Raw genomic sequence first — 18,734 nt, 5'->3', positions numbered from 1 at the left:
TATAGTGTATCAATATAAAATCATAATCACACTCAGATCCATAAGAAACTGTCAAGGTAATCATGACTGATAGCTGACTAAATGCCCTACGATATTCATTTGCCACATGTTAATTTAGTGATATTGAAGATTAATTGCTTACTATTACTAAGTGGGCATCAAAATTTAATAACTTATTTGAGAAAAACCCTTAAAATTGAGAAAATTCTATTAATTACTTTTCCAGTAAACTGGAAAACTATTATTTGATTCTAAGTGGTAGAAATACTTGATTCAGAATACTAGTGTTCAGTAGGAGGAAAGAGTGAAAGACTCAATGATTTAAAGCTATGTTACAGAATATTTGGGAGGCGTTCTTTCAGACACCAAAGTCGTAAAGTGTAATAAGAGACTAATTACCTAGCAGTCATAGCTATGCAAAAAACTGCAAGGAAACAGGAAGTAAGCAAAACATTTGCTGAACAACCAAAGAGAGAATCCAAAGCCTATGGATTTTATTCACAGAGGAAAGTCCTGAAATCGTCAATCAAGGCCTTTTAATCTTATGTATAATTTTAACAAACACAGTACCTACATCTTCACTCATAGTATATTAGCAGTAAAAAATGGAAGTAGGGGATAAGAGGTGGGAGTGAGATGCTACATTATTGTACACTGACAGCACAAGAAATTTAAGGTGACAGCCTAAACACAGAGGGGATAATGAAAAACTGTATAAAGCAAACACAGGAACACAAAAAAGCACAGCAGTCCAAGGCATGTAGCTGGGAAGTAAACAGCTGCACACACCCATAAGCAGCCCAGAAAACATCACTAAATCAGAGTACTATATAATAATTAATATTATCAATGACAGCCCCAAGCCATCTAGAAAATGTTAACTTACGTTCAATGAACTCTTTTTTAGAAGGCAGGGAAGCATGTAATATATTTTGGAAAAATCCAACAAAATAGTTTAAAAAAAAGCATGGATGCTTAAAACTGTAGGCTTTGGTAAATAATCTTGAAACTTCATATAACAAGCTGATTCCTCCAATGCCATTCCAACATGTTAAATTTCTTAAGGCCTGAAAATAATGTAACTTCTAATGTGTCTATTTTATACCTTAGAGCAGTCTAATCATTCTAGAGAATTTTATCCTCATAAGATCACTGGATAGAACAGAAGTTCTTGAGAACTGTGCATGGACTCTGGGACTATGAACTCCCTGAAATTATATGCAAGGTTTTGTGTCTATATTTGTTCATGAATTTTTCTAGAGGAAAAGGGTCCAAAGCTATCATCTGATTTCTAAAGTCTTAAGCCAAAGAAGACTTTAGAATGTTGATTTAGATTAGAAAATACTTCAAATGAGGAGAAAATAGCCAACTTATTCACAGAGGATAACTAACTTACCTTAAATTTTATTCCAGTGTACTGCTGATGTAAACATAATTAGCATATTATGCCAGCTATTTTAAAAATGGTGCTATATATGTGAGAGCATTTATATAGTATTCAACATAAACTGTAACTTCTAAAACATTAAAAATATGCTTAGCTTAAAGAATGCTGTCTGGAAGGGCAAGTATGTAGCTGACTGATCCTTAGTCATTGGAATATTTATATTCCACAACAAATTATCTAGGTGCCTAAAAATATAGTGCATTTGGCCTCTTATGTCTTACTAATATATTTGGACATATGTAGTCATTCTGGCTAAAGATCCTCAGGAATTATGAAACAAAAAAATTTCTTTTCACTCTTCTAGAGTCTCCACTGAAGCACTCAGCTTAACTGAGTCTACATTCTCTTGAAAGTATCTTACGTCTGGTGTTTGTTTTTATCATTTCAGAATTTATACCAGAAGTTCTCTTAACAGATCTTTACCTAACAGATTTGTCAGATTAACCAAGACTCTCCATTTCCTCTGTAGAACTTACTGAATGATGCTCATGGGATGCTGAATGCTTGTGGCTGCTAGGGTACTAACTATTAAGCTTGTACCCTTCTGTTTCCATTGGTTAGGCTGTTTTGATTACCAAGTCCATTGTGTTTGTTCCCAGACCTATTTATGCCATTTTTCCATGGTGTAATTATAATTTACTTAAACATTATGTAAAGTGACAAAATAAGTGCCGCCTGCCAAGAGGCATATATTTATTTGAAAATCAGGCAAACACTCTGAAAAGCCTTTCAAAAAAGGAGACCAACACCCACACAAATAAAGTTGATTTATATGGGGGTGAGACAGCTGCAAAAACTTAGGGTGACTATCATGACACTCTAAAAGGATTCTATAATTTGACTACTTTTCAAGTATTTAAGCTCTAGCTTCACTTTAGAGAAATCAACCTGAAAACTGATGCATTAGGGTTATGTTTGCACAAGAAAGACAGAGGGGAAATCTAATCTATAGATCCATATTCAAAGAAAAGATCTTGGCTATCATAAGACTGCTAAACAAACATATAAATATTTAAGGTATGAATGCATCTTTTTGTTTGTTTTTAAGTGATTCTTGCTTTAACTGACCTTTCTGGTTAAGTGAACAGCTTTGGATCCTGATCACTCTGAACAGAAGGAATTTTACTGTATGTGACCTATGATCTAGATACTAAATTCTTGCTAAGGTATCAGAAACTAGTGGCCTTCTATGGATAATGCTTTACCCCCAAAGGAATAAACTTAAAAGGTAGAGATTTTAAGCATTATGTCAGTCCACTGAGGGACAAACTTTGCCTCTCCGAAGCCCTCAGATCACACTGTAGGAAGATGGCTCTCTGTACCCAAACAGATAGCCAATTTGTGCCTTTTCAGGGGGCAAATTACTAGAATTTTCATCTTGGAGTTAGCTTGGCAATAGTCTAGAATGAATCTTTTAACTGAATAGGAATCACAGCCTATGGTATGACTGTAGGAACTCTTGGCAAACCACTGAAACACTCTCATTTACTAGAAACTGATTCTTACCAATTTGACTCTGGAAGTTAAAATTCTGAGTTTTAAAATATCTAACTGTTGTTCCTTATAGATTGATTACAAAAACAGGGATTTACTAGGGATTTTTAGAAAACAGAGCATACTGTAGGAACACCACTTTTAGTAACACAAGACATTCAAAGGGAGAGAAAAGTGTAATTTACATGGTGTTACTCGTCAAATATTTATTATATTTTTAGTGTGTGTACATCACTGTGAGAAACCATGAACTACAGTAACATTAGTAAAAAGGTTCGCTAGTCACATTAAGCAGCAGAAAAAGAAATCTTCAGTGGGAATCAGGAAAAGCCCCACAATAGAGCATAAACACAACTACCTGGCTGCTTGTGGTAGGTGAGCTCTCTGCTTGTTAAGCAGAACCACCGTTTCTTGAAATTCTTTTTTCCAATCCGAGTTCTTCCCTGAGCTCTTTTATACATCTCACTGCCAAAACAACAGATGTAAACATTTAGCTACAAATATTAAAATAATTAATCCAAAACAAAGAATTATCCTTTAATTTTAAATGACATGAAGAGCTTTAAATGACAAAGACTATATTAAGTTTATGAAAATGTCTTTGCCATCTATAACTCCTGCATTTATTTTGGCCATACTAAGGGAATAAAGTCCTTAAATAATTTGATATTTACAACTGTACTATCCAGAACTAAAAAGGTCAAGTGAGTAATTTTCCCCTTTAGCTTCCAATGAAAACACTACTTTAAGACTGAATAATGCTGTTACTTTTTTCAGTACTACTCTACCACCCATAATCTCATTATATTTGCAAAACAACTATAGCACTGTATGGACAAGAAGTCATGCCCATCTGGCATAAAGTTTATAGGATAGTGAGGATGACTTACCTGATTGATGTTACTTAGGCAGTTTTAGCACAGAACAAAGCCCAGATTTCCTCACTCCTGGACCCATGCTCTTTGTACTTACTTAATGTCTATACTGAAATATGACTTTAAAATCTAATTTCATTAAATTACCCTTCTTTCAGGTGCACAGGCTCACTGGTACCACTGGACACTTTAGTTTCAGTAGATGAAATTTCATCCAAGAACTAAATGGGGAAAGGGGCAAATATTACAACTTTGTGACAAGGTACATCATAAATTCAGTTTATCAATGTCGCTGATAGATAATATCGTGAAGTTCTTCATTATTAAGGAATAAAGCAAAATACATACTTAATTGTAGAGGAAGTCCCTAATTTACATATGACAGGTATTCTAAAAGTTTAACATTAAATTACTTAAAACCCAGGATATATGTCCCTGTAGAAATAATTCAACCCACAATTCCTTAACTGCAACTCTGAAATCTAAAAAGCTCTGAGTACAAAGAGTTTTTTGGTTTGCTTTTGATTTACAGTAAACTCATTTACAGTAACTTAACCTGAACTGGTGAAAGGCTACTTATAGCCTGTATTTATCCTACTTAGTGTGAATATTCACTAATGTGCTACACAAACATTACTGTGAGGCACACTGGGGGTATTTTATTATATAATATATAGCACATACCTATTATCTTTCAAAACTTTGAAAAACTGAATTCTGAAATACTTCCGTTCCCAAAGATTTCAGATACAGGATTGTGAACCTATACTGTGGGTCAGGAATTGTCAAACTATAGCTCAGCAGGCCAAATTCAACCCGTTTTTGTAAGGCCCACAAGAACAGTTTTTAAATTTTTAAAGGGTTGTAAAAACGAAGAAAAATATGTGGCAGTCCCCTTATGCAGCCATCAAAGCCTAAAGTATTTACTCACTGGCCCTTTACAGAAGAGTTTGCTGACTTTCATCATATATAATTGACTTTAGCCCTGAGAGCTAGTATTTCAGTTATGACTAAAGTGTAACTGGGTTCTTTGGAATAGCCTGAAAATCTAATAACCATTTAGAAACTTCCCATGGAAAATGTGGGAATGTGGTGGCTCAAGAAAATCTGAAGTACCCAAATCTAGCAATGGCAAACTACCCAGTGAAAAGCATTTAAGCTTCAAGAATATGCTACCTCAACTGGTCAAGAGATTCCTGACATGTGGCCTTCTCTTCATGGGAGAGAGAAATTAGTAGTTCAGGAACAATTCCTGTTCTTAGAGAGGAATCCTATTTTGCTCCATAAAGGAACTATTTATTCGTTTAGTCCTTGTTTTTTCCTTTATACTTTTCTATGTTGTCCCGCTTAGGGTTTAAAACAAAAACAAAGTACATTCCAATAAGGATGACATTGAGGCACCAGTGAATAATCTAAAGTAGAGTTTGTGGGCACAGTCATTTTCTCCTAAGACTGGCTGTAGATTGCCCACCAGAACCTCCACTTGTGGGATTTTCCAGTGGAATGTTTACTTCTAGTTTGCTGGAAGAAATCTTGGTAACTGAAAGAACAAGAACAGAGTTTCTTTTGAATTATATATGGGTGACACAGAACAAGTATCCAAGGAAACTAAAGAAATGTCCTATTACATCTTCAGTTCTCACAGATCAACCATCCACTAATGGAGCGTGAAAGAGTTATTTAAATATTTCATTTCTTAATATTTGCCTGCGGGCATTAATTTTCTTATTTGATAAATATTTATTATTTATTTATGGTAATTATTAAATTTATTATTTATTTGTCATATTGTTAAGGAATATGAGGTAAATCCACTTATATAAGGTGAAAGAAAACATAATAATTAAGATGGACTACAGGCAGGGTAAATATAGGCCTCAATTTGCTCAGGGCCATCCTTGTCTACAACTTTGGTCCCCTCATAATCAAAGTACTCCTTTTCACCCTTGAAAACTTTGTGGTTTTGGACACTGAATTATATGGTCAGCCTGTTTACAGACCTATTCAGGTTATTTTTCCTAAACTTTGTGGAAATTGTATAGGATTCAGAATTATAAACTATTTTCTTCTGGAGCAGTGATCAATGTCACTAGTGAGAACACCACTAATTGAGAAATTGGGTTTCATAAGCTTTTGTACTTTCTAGCACTGCACATATCTAGACTAGTAAATAATAAAGAAAATTCATATATTAGGGCAAAATATCCTATGTAAATGTGAGACAGGAGATGTACTACAGTGATAGTGCATGAGAATGTGAGTGGGTGACTCAGAGCAGATCAGGAACAGACTAAACTCCTGGCACCCTTAAATACTTTCTCCACTGACATTACCAACTATACACATTCTGATTGTATCAGGAAAAAGAAATCAGATGCTGCCACAGCCTAGGTCATAAGAAATGGAAAAACAACCCCAAAACAAAAGAACATCATAATCTTGCCAACAAAAGTCTGCCTACACTGTCCCACAAACTGTTTCAACAATGTCCTGAGAATAAAAGGGCAGCTTTTTCTTTGCCTATTCTTTTGAGAGACTTTCTCCTCAAAAACATTCAATGGTTGCTTAAAAAAATTTTTTTTTGGTTGAACTTGCGCTATTATTCAAGACGAAAAAAATCCAACTGGCTTTAATTTTTTAAATGATCACTTTCATTTACGAGTCCCTGTAAGAAATTTAAAAGCACACATAAAAAACTACAAACAAAATATACTCCTGGCAGTCACCTGTGAATCATGCTACAGAAATTGAATGCAATCTTTAAAATCTAACCATGCTAATTTAGATTCATTAAGTTAGAATTGTGATAAATAAGATACAGTAATTTCTTCAAGCTAAGTTTAGATGTACTTCAAAATAACTTTTCTTTACAAATTTTTAGGGTTTTATAACAATGCTACATTTTGTTTGGGGTGATTCAGAACTAAAGACTCAAGAAATTAAAAATCTTCCCAAAACATTCTCTACTTCTAAGTATAGCAACTTTTGTTTGTTGCAGCTCTTTTGTTATGACCTCATATACTATAGACTTCTGTACACTTTAAATTAAAGTAACTTTCCTCAGGTTACTAACCACAAGCCTATATTGTTTATAAGATATTCAATAATTCATATATTTTCTCCAACGGCAATTAAGTGCCTACTATACATCAGGTACCATTAAGTCTTTCCCCCTAGACCAGAGGTTCTTAATCAGAGGCAATTTTGTTCCTCAGGGGACTTTTGGCAATGTTTAGAGACAGTTTTAGTTGTAAAAACTGGGAACATGCTTCTGGCATCTAATAGTAGAGGCCAGGGCTGCTGTACATTTTACAATGGACAAAAATGTCCCTCATAGTCAAGAATTGCCCAACCAAATTGTCAACAGTGCTGCTGTTAAGAAATATCAACTCTAGATATTTGTTATTTGTGTTACTAAGACACTGGCAATAATAGCTGTTGCTAAAACTCATTTAGGTATTTTTCACAGCTGAAAAATCCATAGTTCTGTATGGGAGGAGAAATATACTAAAAGACAGCCTTTTCATGTTTGATGGACAGGTTAAACATTTTTTTTAAACTGGGGATTGATTCCTAGGAACAATATAAAATGTTATTTGCCTAATGCTATATAAGAAGTTAATATTTCCAGAGTAAAACAATCATACCTTTTTAACTGCCATAATATATCCTTCTTCTTGAAACATTTTGAAAAATTCACACATGAATGTTTCTTTGAAACTTGACTAAGAAAAAAACACATGGAATTTATATATGTTAAGTAGAGAACTAAGAATATAATTGACTAGTTTTAAATTTAGGATTAGGGCCTAAAGGGATTCAATCGTATATTTTAAGAGAGTTACGGGGCTTGGAGCTGAAGATTTCTCTCAACAGCTGCTGGATGATTATGGCACAAAAAGATAAACAAAAGCCTTTTGCATCTGCTAACTAGACTCTCTCTCCCATCTTAGACACATTAGTTTAAATGAAACTGTCTTCTGTAAGGGTGACTAAGACACAACATCTAAAACTATCGCCATCTATACATATATGTTTTTGGTTCTGCTTTGTTTTTAATTTGAAAGGGAGTAAAGTGAGGGAGAAGGGATCACAGGGTACAACAACATTTAGAAGTGTGAATACAGAGCAAAAGATGTAAAGACTTACCTTGCTTTTGGACAGACTCCCCCAGCTTCCCAAAGTTTGAATGGTTTTTGAGATGAGAGTTAATGTTCTAACTGTCTGTGGATCCTAAAGAATGTAGAAAAGACACAAAAAGTCTTGTTAGGTTTTCAAGAAATAGAATTTGTGTAAAAAGTAGAATAGAGTGAACGGGCTACTTTGCTCTGAAACAGTGACTCAAAAATGTTCGTTCAAACCAGCTAAAATCTAGCTAAGGACTGGCACAATTCACTGAACTAAGGAATTAAGAGACTAAAGAAGCCACATGTAATTGACAGTTCCTCTCCAAGTAATTATATCTAATGACATGTTATACTTTCCTTTGAAAGCCATAATTTAATCAATATTAATTTTTGGGGGGTGGGTACAGTATGGCAGATGGGATTACCTAAAAAATTGTATTCACTTTTGGAATGTCAATGGCATCTACCTTTTTCTACCATATGACTTAAAATGGAAGTTTCCAAATTTCTGTATTCAACCCACTTGTAAGCATATTCAATACTTTTATGGTTTCTGCAATCAATTCTTTTCACCATGGAAGCAAAGACCTAAATTCAACTTAGGAAATAAGAAGTCACTTAGTTCATGTAGGAACTTAGCAGAAGGTAACTATTTGAGTCTATTATCCAGGCCTATCTACCAGAAAGAAATAAATATAAATAAAGTTGACTAAACAGTGCTCCCTAATGAATCCTTGCTGCTTCCTTTTTTTTTTAATTGAGGTATAATTTACATACAATAAAATGAACAGATTTTAAATGTATATAGTCTGATGAGTTTCCACCAATCCATCCATTTGTATAACCAATTCCCTTATCACTACATAAAACATCTTTTTTGTTTTGGAGATTCAAATACCCATAATCTGCCATCAAAAGGTATGTTCAAGGGTTTCCCTGGTGGCGCAGTGGTTAAGAATCCGCCTGCCAATGCAGGAGACACGGGTTCGAGTCCTGGTCCGGGAAGATCCCATATGCCACGGAACAACTAAGTCCGTGCGCCTCAGCTACTGAGCCTGTGCTCTAGAGCCCATGTGCCACAACTACTGAAACCCGCGTGCCTAGAGCCCGTGCTCCGCAACAGGAGAAGCCACCGCAATGAGAAGCCTGTGCGCTGCAGTGAAAAGTAGCCCCCGCTCGCCACAACTAGAGAAAGTCCGCGCGCAGCAATGAAGACCCAATGCAGCCCAAAATAAATAAATATTTTTTTTAAAAAAGAGATTAAAAAGAATCAAAATAAAATTAAATTAAAATTAAAAAAGACATGTTCAAGAAAATTTAGATACAGAAATGCTTTAGTTTAGTGTTTGGTTGACATTCCTTAATATTTTAGTATCCCCACACTGAAAATAGGCAGTGACTGTAAAGGTGAAGAGATGACCAGGATGTAAGGCAATTCTGGAAAAGAAGGAATATCTGAGATATGATCATTACGATATACTCGTGAAACAGTTACACACCTTAATTAAGGTTATTCAGAAATATTTTAGCTACAACATCCAGAAAATATTTTAGCTACAATATCTATAAAAGGTCCCTCCAATTCTCTGCCTTTGAAGAATATAAAATTCTTAACAATGTGCTAACAACCTGAATTTGAACTGAATTTCATCAAGACTTCCCTGTTGAAATTTGGTTTTGAAATCAATGTTTTAGCTCATTATTTTCCTGAACTGAAAAAAGTGAGCAAACCATATTTTACATAATTTCTGCATGTCAGAGGTTTGTTTACACCAACATGGCCCTCACTACTATTTGACAATCGTATCATTTAGCTACTGCTGATCCCCTAGTGTACTCTACAAAGAAGCCGTTCTAAATTTTCACCCTGCTATTATCTGCCATCATAATTTTTCATAGATGCCCAGGACCTTAGTCATCTGGCACCTAGTACACAGACTAGCACCAGCATATAGTAGATGCTGTATTACATTTATTAAATTGAACTGAAACGTTGACTCTGTCACCCCAAAACAACATATCCTATCCTTTTCTCCTTATATTAAGTTGAACCATGTGAAATTGCTGTTGACTATTTTTGATCTACAAAAAAACCAAAACGAAATAATTTCATAGGATTCACCATAATACTTCAAAGGAGAAACTGTTCTTTCCCCCAGCAAGTTTATTCTATCACTTTTTCTTTTAAAGACACTCTTTCTGAATCATCCAGTACATTGATATATTAGTAAGGCCCCTTCTGTCTTTAATTTCTCCCTTTCTGTTGGTCTCTTCTCCTCTATTTAAACCATACATAGCTTTTCCCATTTTTGGAAAAGACATCATTTGATGAGCTCTCTCTCTGAGCTACCATCTTTCACCTATCAAACATTTACTGAGGGCTTCCCTGGTGGCGCAGTGGTTGAGAGTCCGCCTGCCGATGCAGGGGACACGGGTTCGTGCCCCGGTCTGGGAAGATCCCACATGCCGCGGAGCGGCTGGGCCCATGAGCCGTGGCCGCTGAGCCTGCACGTCCGGAGCCTGCGCTCCGCAATGGGCGAGGCCACAACAGTGAGAGGCCCGCGTACCGCAAAAAAAAAAAAAAAAAAAAAAAAAAAAAAAAAAATTTACTGAGCACCTACTTGTTCTAGAAATTGTGCCATGTGCTTGCGATACACAAATTTGAAAAAGATCCCGCCCTTGCTGTTAAGGTATTGACAGTCCACATGCAGAGACAATAAACAGATGATTATAGAACAGTATGACAAGTGCCATGACAGAGGAAGCCCCAGGGTGCTACAGGCACATATAAGAGAGGAGCCTAACCCAGACTGAAGGGTTAGAGAAGTCTGCCTTGGCTGAGTCTTGGAAGGAGCTATCAGTGAGAGACTAGGGGATAGGATGAGAAGGAAAGTTCAATCTTTCTTCTTTACTATGAAACTTCTCAAAAGAATGGTCTACCACGTCAATGTTACTATAACCCATATTTTAAAATTAGTGTTTTTCAAAAGAAGTATTTATTCATGTGTATATGTACACACACATGTACATACTTGAATTTGCCCGTGTCTTTTAGCAGCAGGGCGAGCTCACTTTTGATATATTTCCTAGGTAAAACTGCATTCACCTACTTATTCCTTAATCTTCTGCAATTGGATTTTCTTCTTTTCTACTCTACTAATATTCTCAAAATCCAAAGAACTTATAAATGTAAAATCTAACAACCTTTAACTGGTTGTCCTCCTCAACCACTCTAACTTTCAATAATAGTCTTGACAATGTCATCGCCCTCAGGTCACTGGGATCATTCCTTGCTCTCAATTTCTATAGTATGGATTGTCTATACTCCTTACTTGGTACTAATCAGGTGCTAGTTTTAGATTTATGTATGTAGTTTTAGATTATGTGTCTTATATATTTGCCTTATTTCCCCAATTAGAATGAAAGGCTCACTTAAAAGCAAACAGTAAAGTTATATGACAGTTTGAAGCAATCCTTCTGACATACTGATTGGAAAGTGACTTCAAATACAGAGTCTGTGGTTAGAAGGACTTTACTGTAACATCTGTTACAGGGATATGCAAATTCAAGTCTGAATATAAGGCAGGGTCACAAGCTCAGAGGTAGGAGTTCTGTTTATGTCCAGAATGTCATCAAGCTTTTGCTGCCCCACAGTTCTGTACAGCTTCAGTAATATAGCCACAGAAAGGACAGCCCTGTGAACAAAAGGCACTGGCCCAATCCTCCGCTGTAGCTACTCAGAGACCATTTGTTCTTTGACAAGAAAGTGTGTGTTGCTGCCACAGCAGCATGGTTTTACTCAGTTCTCAAAATTAAGTAAGTGGCCAATGTGTAGCTGTCAAGAGAAGCAGTGGCTGCAGAGCCCAGTTTAACTCCAAAACCTGTGGGTCTTCCCTACACTGTATTAGCGAGTTTCCTAAGGGCAGGGAGTGTCTCTTCCTCATCACTGCATCTCCAGTGCTGAGCACAGCATCTGATACACTGTAGGTGCTCAAACACCTGACTGCCTAAGAGGCAGGAAGGAACAGGGGTAAGCTTACAGCCTGGGAAGACTGAGTGGGTCAGTCAGTGAACTTTCTTAATCCAGTTCAAATTGAGTGAGATCAAATCATAATTTATTAGTTGTGTGACCTTGGAGAAGTTCTTGAATTGTGGTTTTCTTATCTATAAATAAAGATGAGAATAGAATTTACCTCACAGGGTTACTGGGAGGACTAAGTAAGTTAGAACATATAAAGTACTTAGAAGAAGGCCTAGTACAAAGCAAGGACTAAATAAATGTTGGCTTTTATTATTATTATTTGTTATAAAAATCAGCAACAAAAACAATTAGATAAGATTATAAAATGTTTGGAACATAAAAGGTTAAAGAATTAGCAATAATACACTGTAGGAGAAGGAAAAAGAAACAGCAAAAATAAGGAATTTTAAAATGTTAAGAAACACGTAAATCTATGCAGTGCAGATTCAGATTTAAGTAACTAAATACGACTTCAGAACAGAAAGATTATATGCCTTAAGTTTTAAATCTCATATATTTATATCATCATCTCAGGTGAATAAAAAGTAAAAATATGGAGATACCAAACAAATTACATTCCAATGAAAGTTTCTACACCTTTCAGAAATGAGCCTCTTCAAATTTCTGTGAGATTTAAAGATATCTGCAAGATCAAACTAAACCTATAACTAATGAAAGAAAAAAAAGACATCCCTGTATTATGGAAATTTATAAACATACAGAATAGCAGAGGGAAAAGATGATGAATCTTCTTTGTACCCATCACCAAGCTGCAGTTATTACCAACATAGTATTATTATTCATGTGCATATCTTTTAACAATAACAAAAAAATAGAATTTTCCACCTTCTCTGAAAGAATCAAATGGCTAAGAAAAATGCCCAGTAAATTTAAGTATCCGTTATAAGAAAACATAGCCAAGTGAAATTTGCCTGTTATTTTATCTTTTCTTATTTTAATAAAAATAAATTAAAATGGAATAAAGCTTTGAGAAGAACAAGACTTACTGGATGATGAGGTCGCAAATGAAAAGTATGAGGTGATACTACCGCTACAGCAAAGAAACGAAGAAACACAAAGCTGCTCACTGCAGAATACTGAACATGAGGGTCATCTGCAGGAAAAAAATGGTGAAATGTCATGCACAAAAACACTGAATTAAAAAACAAAGATGACCAGGTAAAAAATATTGGAAAAACATGGAAATTAAATAGGAGATAAATATAATTTGTATAGTAAGAACTGAGTTGATGAAATGATAGTAATGGTTATGAGTAAATTAAAGGAAAAAAATCCTATGACTAAAAAAAAATCTGAAAGAAATAATATAATAAAGAAAGTGAAAAACAAAGCTGCTAGGTTGTCAGAAATATTTTAATTTGGAAAAATACCTCTTTCCTCATCTGCAAGAAGAGACTCCTGAAATTACAACAACAAAAATAAAAGTAGTATCTAGCACTACCTAGTGGTAATACTGAATCCCCTAAGACTAAGGCGATTGTCTTCAGTTTTAGGATACTGTTTCAATTTTCCCTCAAAAATCTTGACAATATCAAAGGTTATGTAATAAAAACAATTAGACAGAAATCTTTACTTTAAAAAAGCTACCAATATTCCCTATAAAAATGCAGATGAACTGAAGACAACTTGTGGCTTTGATCATTCAGCTACAGCTTTTGTTGCTGACTGGAGTCAACACAATGCAACAATCAATCAGATGGTAAAGAAGCAGGTGAGGGAAACAATGTCTGCATTTGGTCTGAGTTTTAACTCTTCTAAGTCACTCAGCAGGTGGTCACCCACAAGTCATTTAATGTGTAGTTCTTTAATAATACTTGCTTCCCATGACTGCCTCCCCACTCCCCACCCATCTTCCCAGGGCAGTAAGAACAAATGAGAAAACAATGAAAATACTTTTTGAGAATAGAACTATCACTACTGGAGTCTACTGAGAATATCTAAGGCCAACAAAAAGATAGTTAAGGAAATATGTTTGCATTTATTAAAAAATCATAGGATGTGTTTTAGATTATTCACATAAACAAGAATTAAACAGCTAATGCATACTGAAGGCCAGATTCACTGGGTAGTGTAGAGTACGCTGATTAGTAGCATGCTTTGGAGTGGGCCGGGCCCAGGTGTGAGACCCTGCTTGCCTGCTGGCCATGTCACGGACCTTGGGCAAATTACTTGACTTCCCTAAACCTCAGTTTCATCAACTACTGAAGGGGAGCAGTACCTATCTCATGTGGTGTTGTGTAGGTGAGAGAGTGGAGATAATTCAGGCTAGCACTGTGCCTGTTCACTAAGTCCTCCTCAATGTGGTTATTATGATCTAACACACTATTTAAAAATATAATTTCAGTCAGCATTTCATCTTTCCATACTTTAATGTCTCTGCTCCCCTTATTTTCATTACAAAGTCTAGATTTAGTATGCTTATTTCAAGTTAACTGTTTATATTTTTACTATAATTAGCAAAGACATCTAGGGCTGAATTTATCTACATGTTAGTTGGACAACTCAACCCCACTTTAGCTTTGGGTAATTTAGTGGAGCAGCAGATAACTGCACACACCTGTGTGCACATAACACACTTAAAAAATATGATAAAATAGCAAAATCTCTTCAGATGGTTACAGAAATAAACTTACAGTTTCACACGGCTGGATAAGACTGATAATTTAAGCAGCTGCCTTACCTCCTTACCCTCCCCCCCATTACAGGCAGATCTGGAAAGACAGCCATAGTAAGTTTATTTACTTATCAGAGATGCATATAATTAGAATAATTCCAAGTGTTGAGAATCAGAGATAGCAACTGTTAATTTAATTGAAATGTTTCTAAGCAAAGCCTTGACACAGGTGTTCTTGCAAAATTAAAGCATGCCAGATATTGATATGTTACCTCAAAATTCTATGTATATTGCAACAGAGATGTTTCTAATGTCTAAAACCGTTTCTGCAAAAACCTCTCATCACTAAGACCTTAGCATTCTCAAACTGTCAAATCTAGTCAGTTGTACAGAACTTAAAAATTCTCACTATTTTGAATGCATGCAAGTGGAAAAGGTAGTTGGTACAAATAACAAAGCTGTTTTTGTTTATCATATCTAACAGTCTTGTAAGCAGCTGGTATAAATACTTATATACTGTTATGGTTCTAAATTTATGCCTTTCTTAAAATTAGTGTTGATTTTGATTTGCTTGTATAAAGTTGCTATTATATTGAAATAAGCAAGAGTATTCTGTTTTGAGATTACAAGAAAATTAAATCAGATGTTTCATTAAAATGCTAGAACTATTTTGAAAAATGAAAGAAGACTATATACTTAACAAACCATAAACACATTCACATAAACTAAATAGATAATAAATCTACAGAAAAATCAAGTATAGAAAAAAAAGGAGTATTTTAGTAAAACAAGGCACTTACTAGGAAATCTTTGAGTGGCCATTTGCCTTAGAGAATAAAAGATATCACACATTACAGTGGGGCAACTCATACTTGATTTTACAATTGTACTGAATAACTTGTCTACATAGTAGCGCAGATTCTCCTGTAGGATTTAAAAAGGTAAACATTAAGATTTTGACTTTTATACATCTTCAACAGCCTTTATGGAAAAAAATGCAGCGAAAATGAGATATATTAGGCAGTCACCATCTAGTATTCTAAAACTTTGCTTCCCTTCTCTAAACGCACTCAGCTAAAGGACAATTGCATCCTGAACTCATTTAATGAATTAGATTTAGACTAGTTAGATATAAGAGGTGAATGTATGGAATAAAATTCATAAGAAGCAGCAGAGAATAAAATGATCCAAAGAGAAATGAGGGAAGTAACATTCTAAAAACTAGACATAGGAAATGCTGCTAATAGTATAGGCATTATGCAAATAAAAAGCACTGCTTCCCTCCAAATAACATTACTACAACATAAGTGAGAGATAGGTATACCATTAAGACCAATTTTAATGCAGTTATAAAGACAGAGAAGACTTACCTTATTATTTTCTACATTATCTCCCTCTTTCAATTTAATAGGATCAATTTCACAGGATTTTGAGGATTCACATATCTGGAAAATAGATTAATTCTTCATCTAATGCTCTTTTCTAAATAATTTGGCAAAATGAAAATAACTATTATTTTTCTGATCATACAATTATAAAAATTAAAACTGTAACAAAGTTTAACCCCCCATCCAGAGATAATGTATACAATATGCCTAAAGAACTGTATCAAAAAACATTTCTCATATATTTGAAACTCCAGCTAAAATAAACCCTATAACAAAGAAATAATTATGTAGAGTATACTACAATGTGCCCTTCAAGTAAAAATCCATTGATGGAAAAGTAAATCATTTATTTTACTTCTAAAGTGTTCACCTGTGTTCTTTCAGTAATGTGTGAATGGATATATCATCCCCATCAGTAGATAACTTGATGAAAGAGATGCTATAATAAGGACAAACTATTAGTATCAGAGGTTATATTCTGTACCTCATCTAGAATAGGTTTTAATGTTACTTTCAGGTAGTGCCTTCCCACTATTTTCATCATCTCATCCAGACATCGGGTAGCCAAGGAATTTCCTCTAAAAATTGTGTTTGCATCTCTGAAATACAAATAGAAATAAGGTGAAACCAAGTGTAATAAACAAAGGCTGTAAAATCAATAATGAGGTATTTGACTTTGGTCATATATACAATTTTAGTAATTTTTACCAACCTGCTACAATTAGGATTTTCAAACTTACCAAAAACATAAAAAAATAAGTTAGCAAAAAAAAGTAACCTATATTTGAACTACAAAAGTAGTGTGTGTCTAAAACAAGTGTTAGCCTATGACAGGAACAGGAAGCCATCTGATTGCTTTTAATGTCACACATGGGCATATAAGGGTGCTACATAATGGATAAGGAGGAAAAAACCCTTCTGTCCTGGTGTTTTATTTGTGACATGTGAGTCATTACAATAAAGAAGCAAAGATTAGTAACAGGAAATTTTAACAATGAGTGAAAAAAATCTTTTAATTGTTAACTTTACTGTTGGTGGATACTGCTTGCTAACTTAAAGAACTGCCTCTTATTACTTGCTAAGCAGTTCTTTTAAGACCTCTATACAGAAAGAGGCTGGTCAATACAAAAGAACTGAGATTACAAAAACAATTTGGCAAATTAAGGTCCAATTTCAACAGCACATAATTAACATTTAATAAAATATAACTCTTACTGTGTATCTTTCAAGTCTAATTCAGCTAGTGCAGTGGCAAAAGGAACAAGTTTATCATGGTGGAGCAGCAGTCGTACAAGGGGTAAAACAGCATCATTTTTATCTCGACATATTTCACCCAAAATGTAAGCAGATGAGGCAGATATCGGCTAGAATATAGAAAGGTAGAAAACAAGCACAAAATCAAAGAAGCGTGATTAAATATTCAATCATTAGCCTTTAAAAAGTAATTCAAATATGTTCATTAATGATAACTGTTGTATAGAATAATATTTAATTTTCTAGATTTTTATCAGAGATGAAATTTGGAGCAGATATTGGTATACAGTACTCTGGTTCAGAATATATATATATTTATATATATATATATACACATACATACAGAGTGTGTGTGTGTGTGTGTGTATACATATATATATATATATATATATATACACACACACACACACACGTATATATAGTTTTAATAAAACTTGATACTCTGAAATCTTTTCCTCATAATTTACAGAATTATTCTAGCCTTTCCATATTAAGTAACACACAAGATTTTTAAAGTACCTGAACATCTGGTGATTTTAGCAGCAAAGTTTTCAAAGGACCATAGTACTCTGAAGGAAGCACATAGTCTTCTGTATAACATATATTTAATCGAAGGGATCCTAGGTCATCAGTTTTAGATGACTTGTTTCCATTGTCTCTTGGTTGTAGCAAGTACCTAAAGTAAAAATAGAATCAATTCTATGCAATGGTAATGGGCCTCAAAGTTGGTGAGGTAAACAAACAGCTAAGCTATCAAAAAACTAAATCCAAAAAGTCAACTTAATATATAATGTTAGGATAATTCATTAAATAGCACAGTATTAATTTTCAGAGGCTTAATAGTGGCTGTCTATTGAACTAGAAAGCTAAAAATAGATTTTAATCCAGGAAAAAAAAGTACAGATAATACAAAAATCAAGATCTCAAAAGGACTGAATAAGAGTCTGATTAGCTTGCAGGTTAGGAAAAAAATAATAAAAAATGAAACACAAAATCCAACATATTATCAAAAATAACTCTTTACCAACTAAATTTAAGAAAGACACATTTGGTTGAAATAGATAAGACATACTACAAGAAGGTATAAGTGATCTCATTTTAAAGTAAATCCTACATTGTAAAAATTTGAACTTATTTTTTAAAAGTTAGTGATTGAAGGTTTATAAATGATTTTTATATTATTAAAGAATTAACAGTGCAAATATACTGAAAATGTTTTTATTTGCAAACATCAGATTTACATGAATTTTTCCAGGTAAGTAAAAGGCAAAAAATATATATGTAAAAAATAGAGGCAGCTTTAAATATTCCAAGGAAAGAGAAGTGTTTAAAAATCAAGAGAAGTTTGTAGGACCAAAACCAGAAATCTAAGTTATTTTTAAAGACTTTCTGTCATGGAAATTTAAAAATACATACAAAAGTAAAAAGAGTAGCATACTGAACTCCCATGTACCATCACCTAACTTCAATAATTATCAACTCAAGGTTATTCT

The 18,734-nt window shown here is 34.3% G+C and overlaps 1 protein-coding gene across 2 annotated transcripts in view; it reads right to left on the bottom strand.

Annotated features, from left to right (window-relative positions):
* Window positions 1–18,734, bottom strand: part of RASA2 (RAS p21 protein activator 2) — a 117,863-nt gene that overhangs the window by 18,965 nt on the left and 80,164 nt on the right. The window contains exons 10-19 of one of the 2 annotated variants that reach the window (XM_060011351.1): window positions 17,761–17,917; window positions 17,203–17,351; window positions 16,472–16,586; window positions 15,970–16,044; window positions 15,400–15,523; window positions 12,972–13,078; window positions 7,966–8,049; window positions 7,464–7,541; window positions 3,964–4,037; window positions 3,297–3,406 (exon numbers count right to left, since the gene is read on the bottom strand). In XM_060011351.1, coding sequence (XP_059867334.1) covers window positions 3,297–3,406; window positions 3,964–4,037; window positions 7,464–7,541; window positions 7,966–8,049; window positions 12,972–13,078; window positions 15,400–15,523; window positions 15,970–16,044; window positions 16,472–16,586; window positions 17,203–17,351; window positions 17,761–17,917 — 1,073 coding nt within the window. The remainder of the gene's footprint in view (window positions 1–3,296; window positions 3,407–3,963; window positions 4,038–7,463; window positions 7,542–7,965; window positions 8,050–12,971; window positions 13,079–15,399; window positions 15,524–15,969; window positions 16,045–16,471; window positions 16,587–17,202; window positions 17,352–17,760; window positions 17,918–18,734) is intronic. The other variant, XM_060011352.1, reaches the window with a different exon arrangement.

This window comes from Delphinus delphis, chromosome 4, assembly GCF_949987515.2.
Source record: "Delphinus delphis chromosome 4, mDelDel1.2, whole genome shotgun sequence".
NCBI classification, from domain to species: domain Eukaryota; kingdom Metazoa; phylum Chordata; class Mammalia; order Artiodactyla; family Delphinidae; genus Delphinus; species Delphinus delphis.
This window is presented reverse-complemented; position numbering and strand designations above follow the sequence as displayed.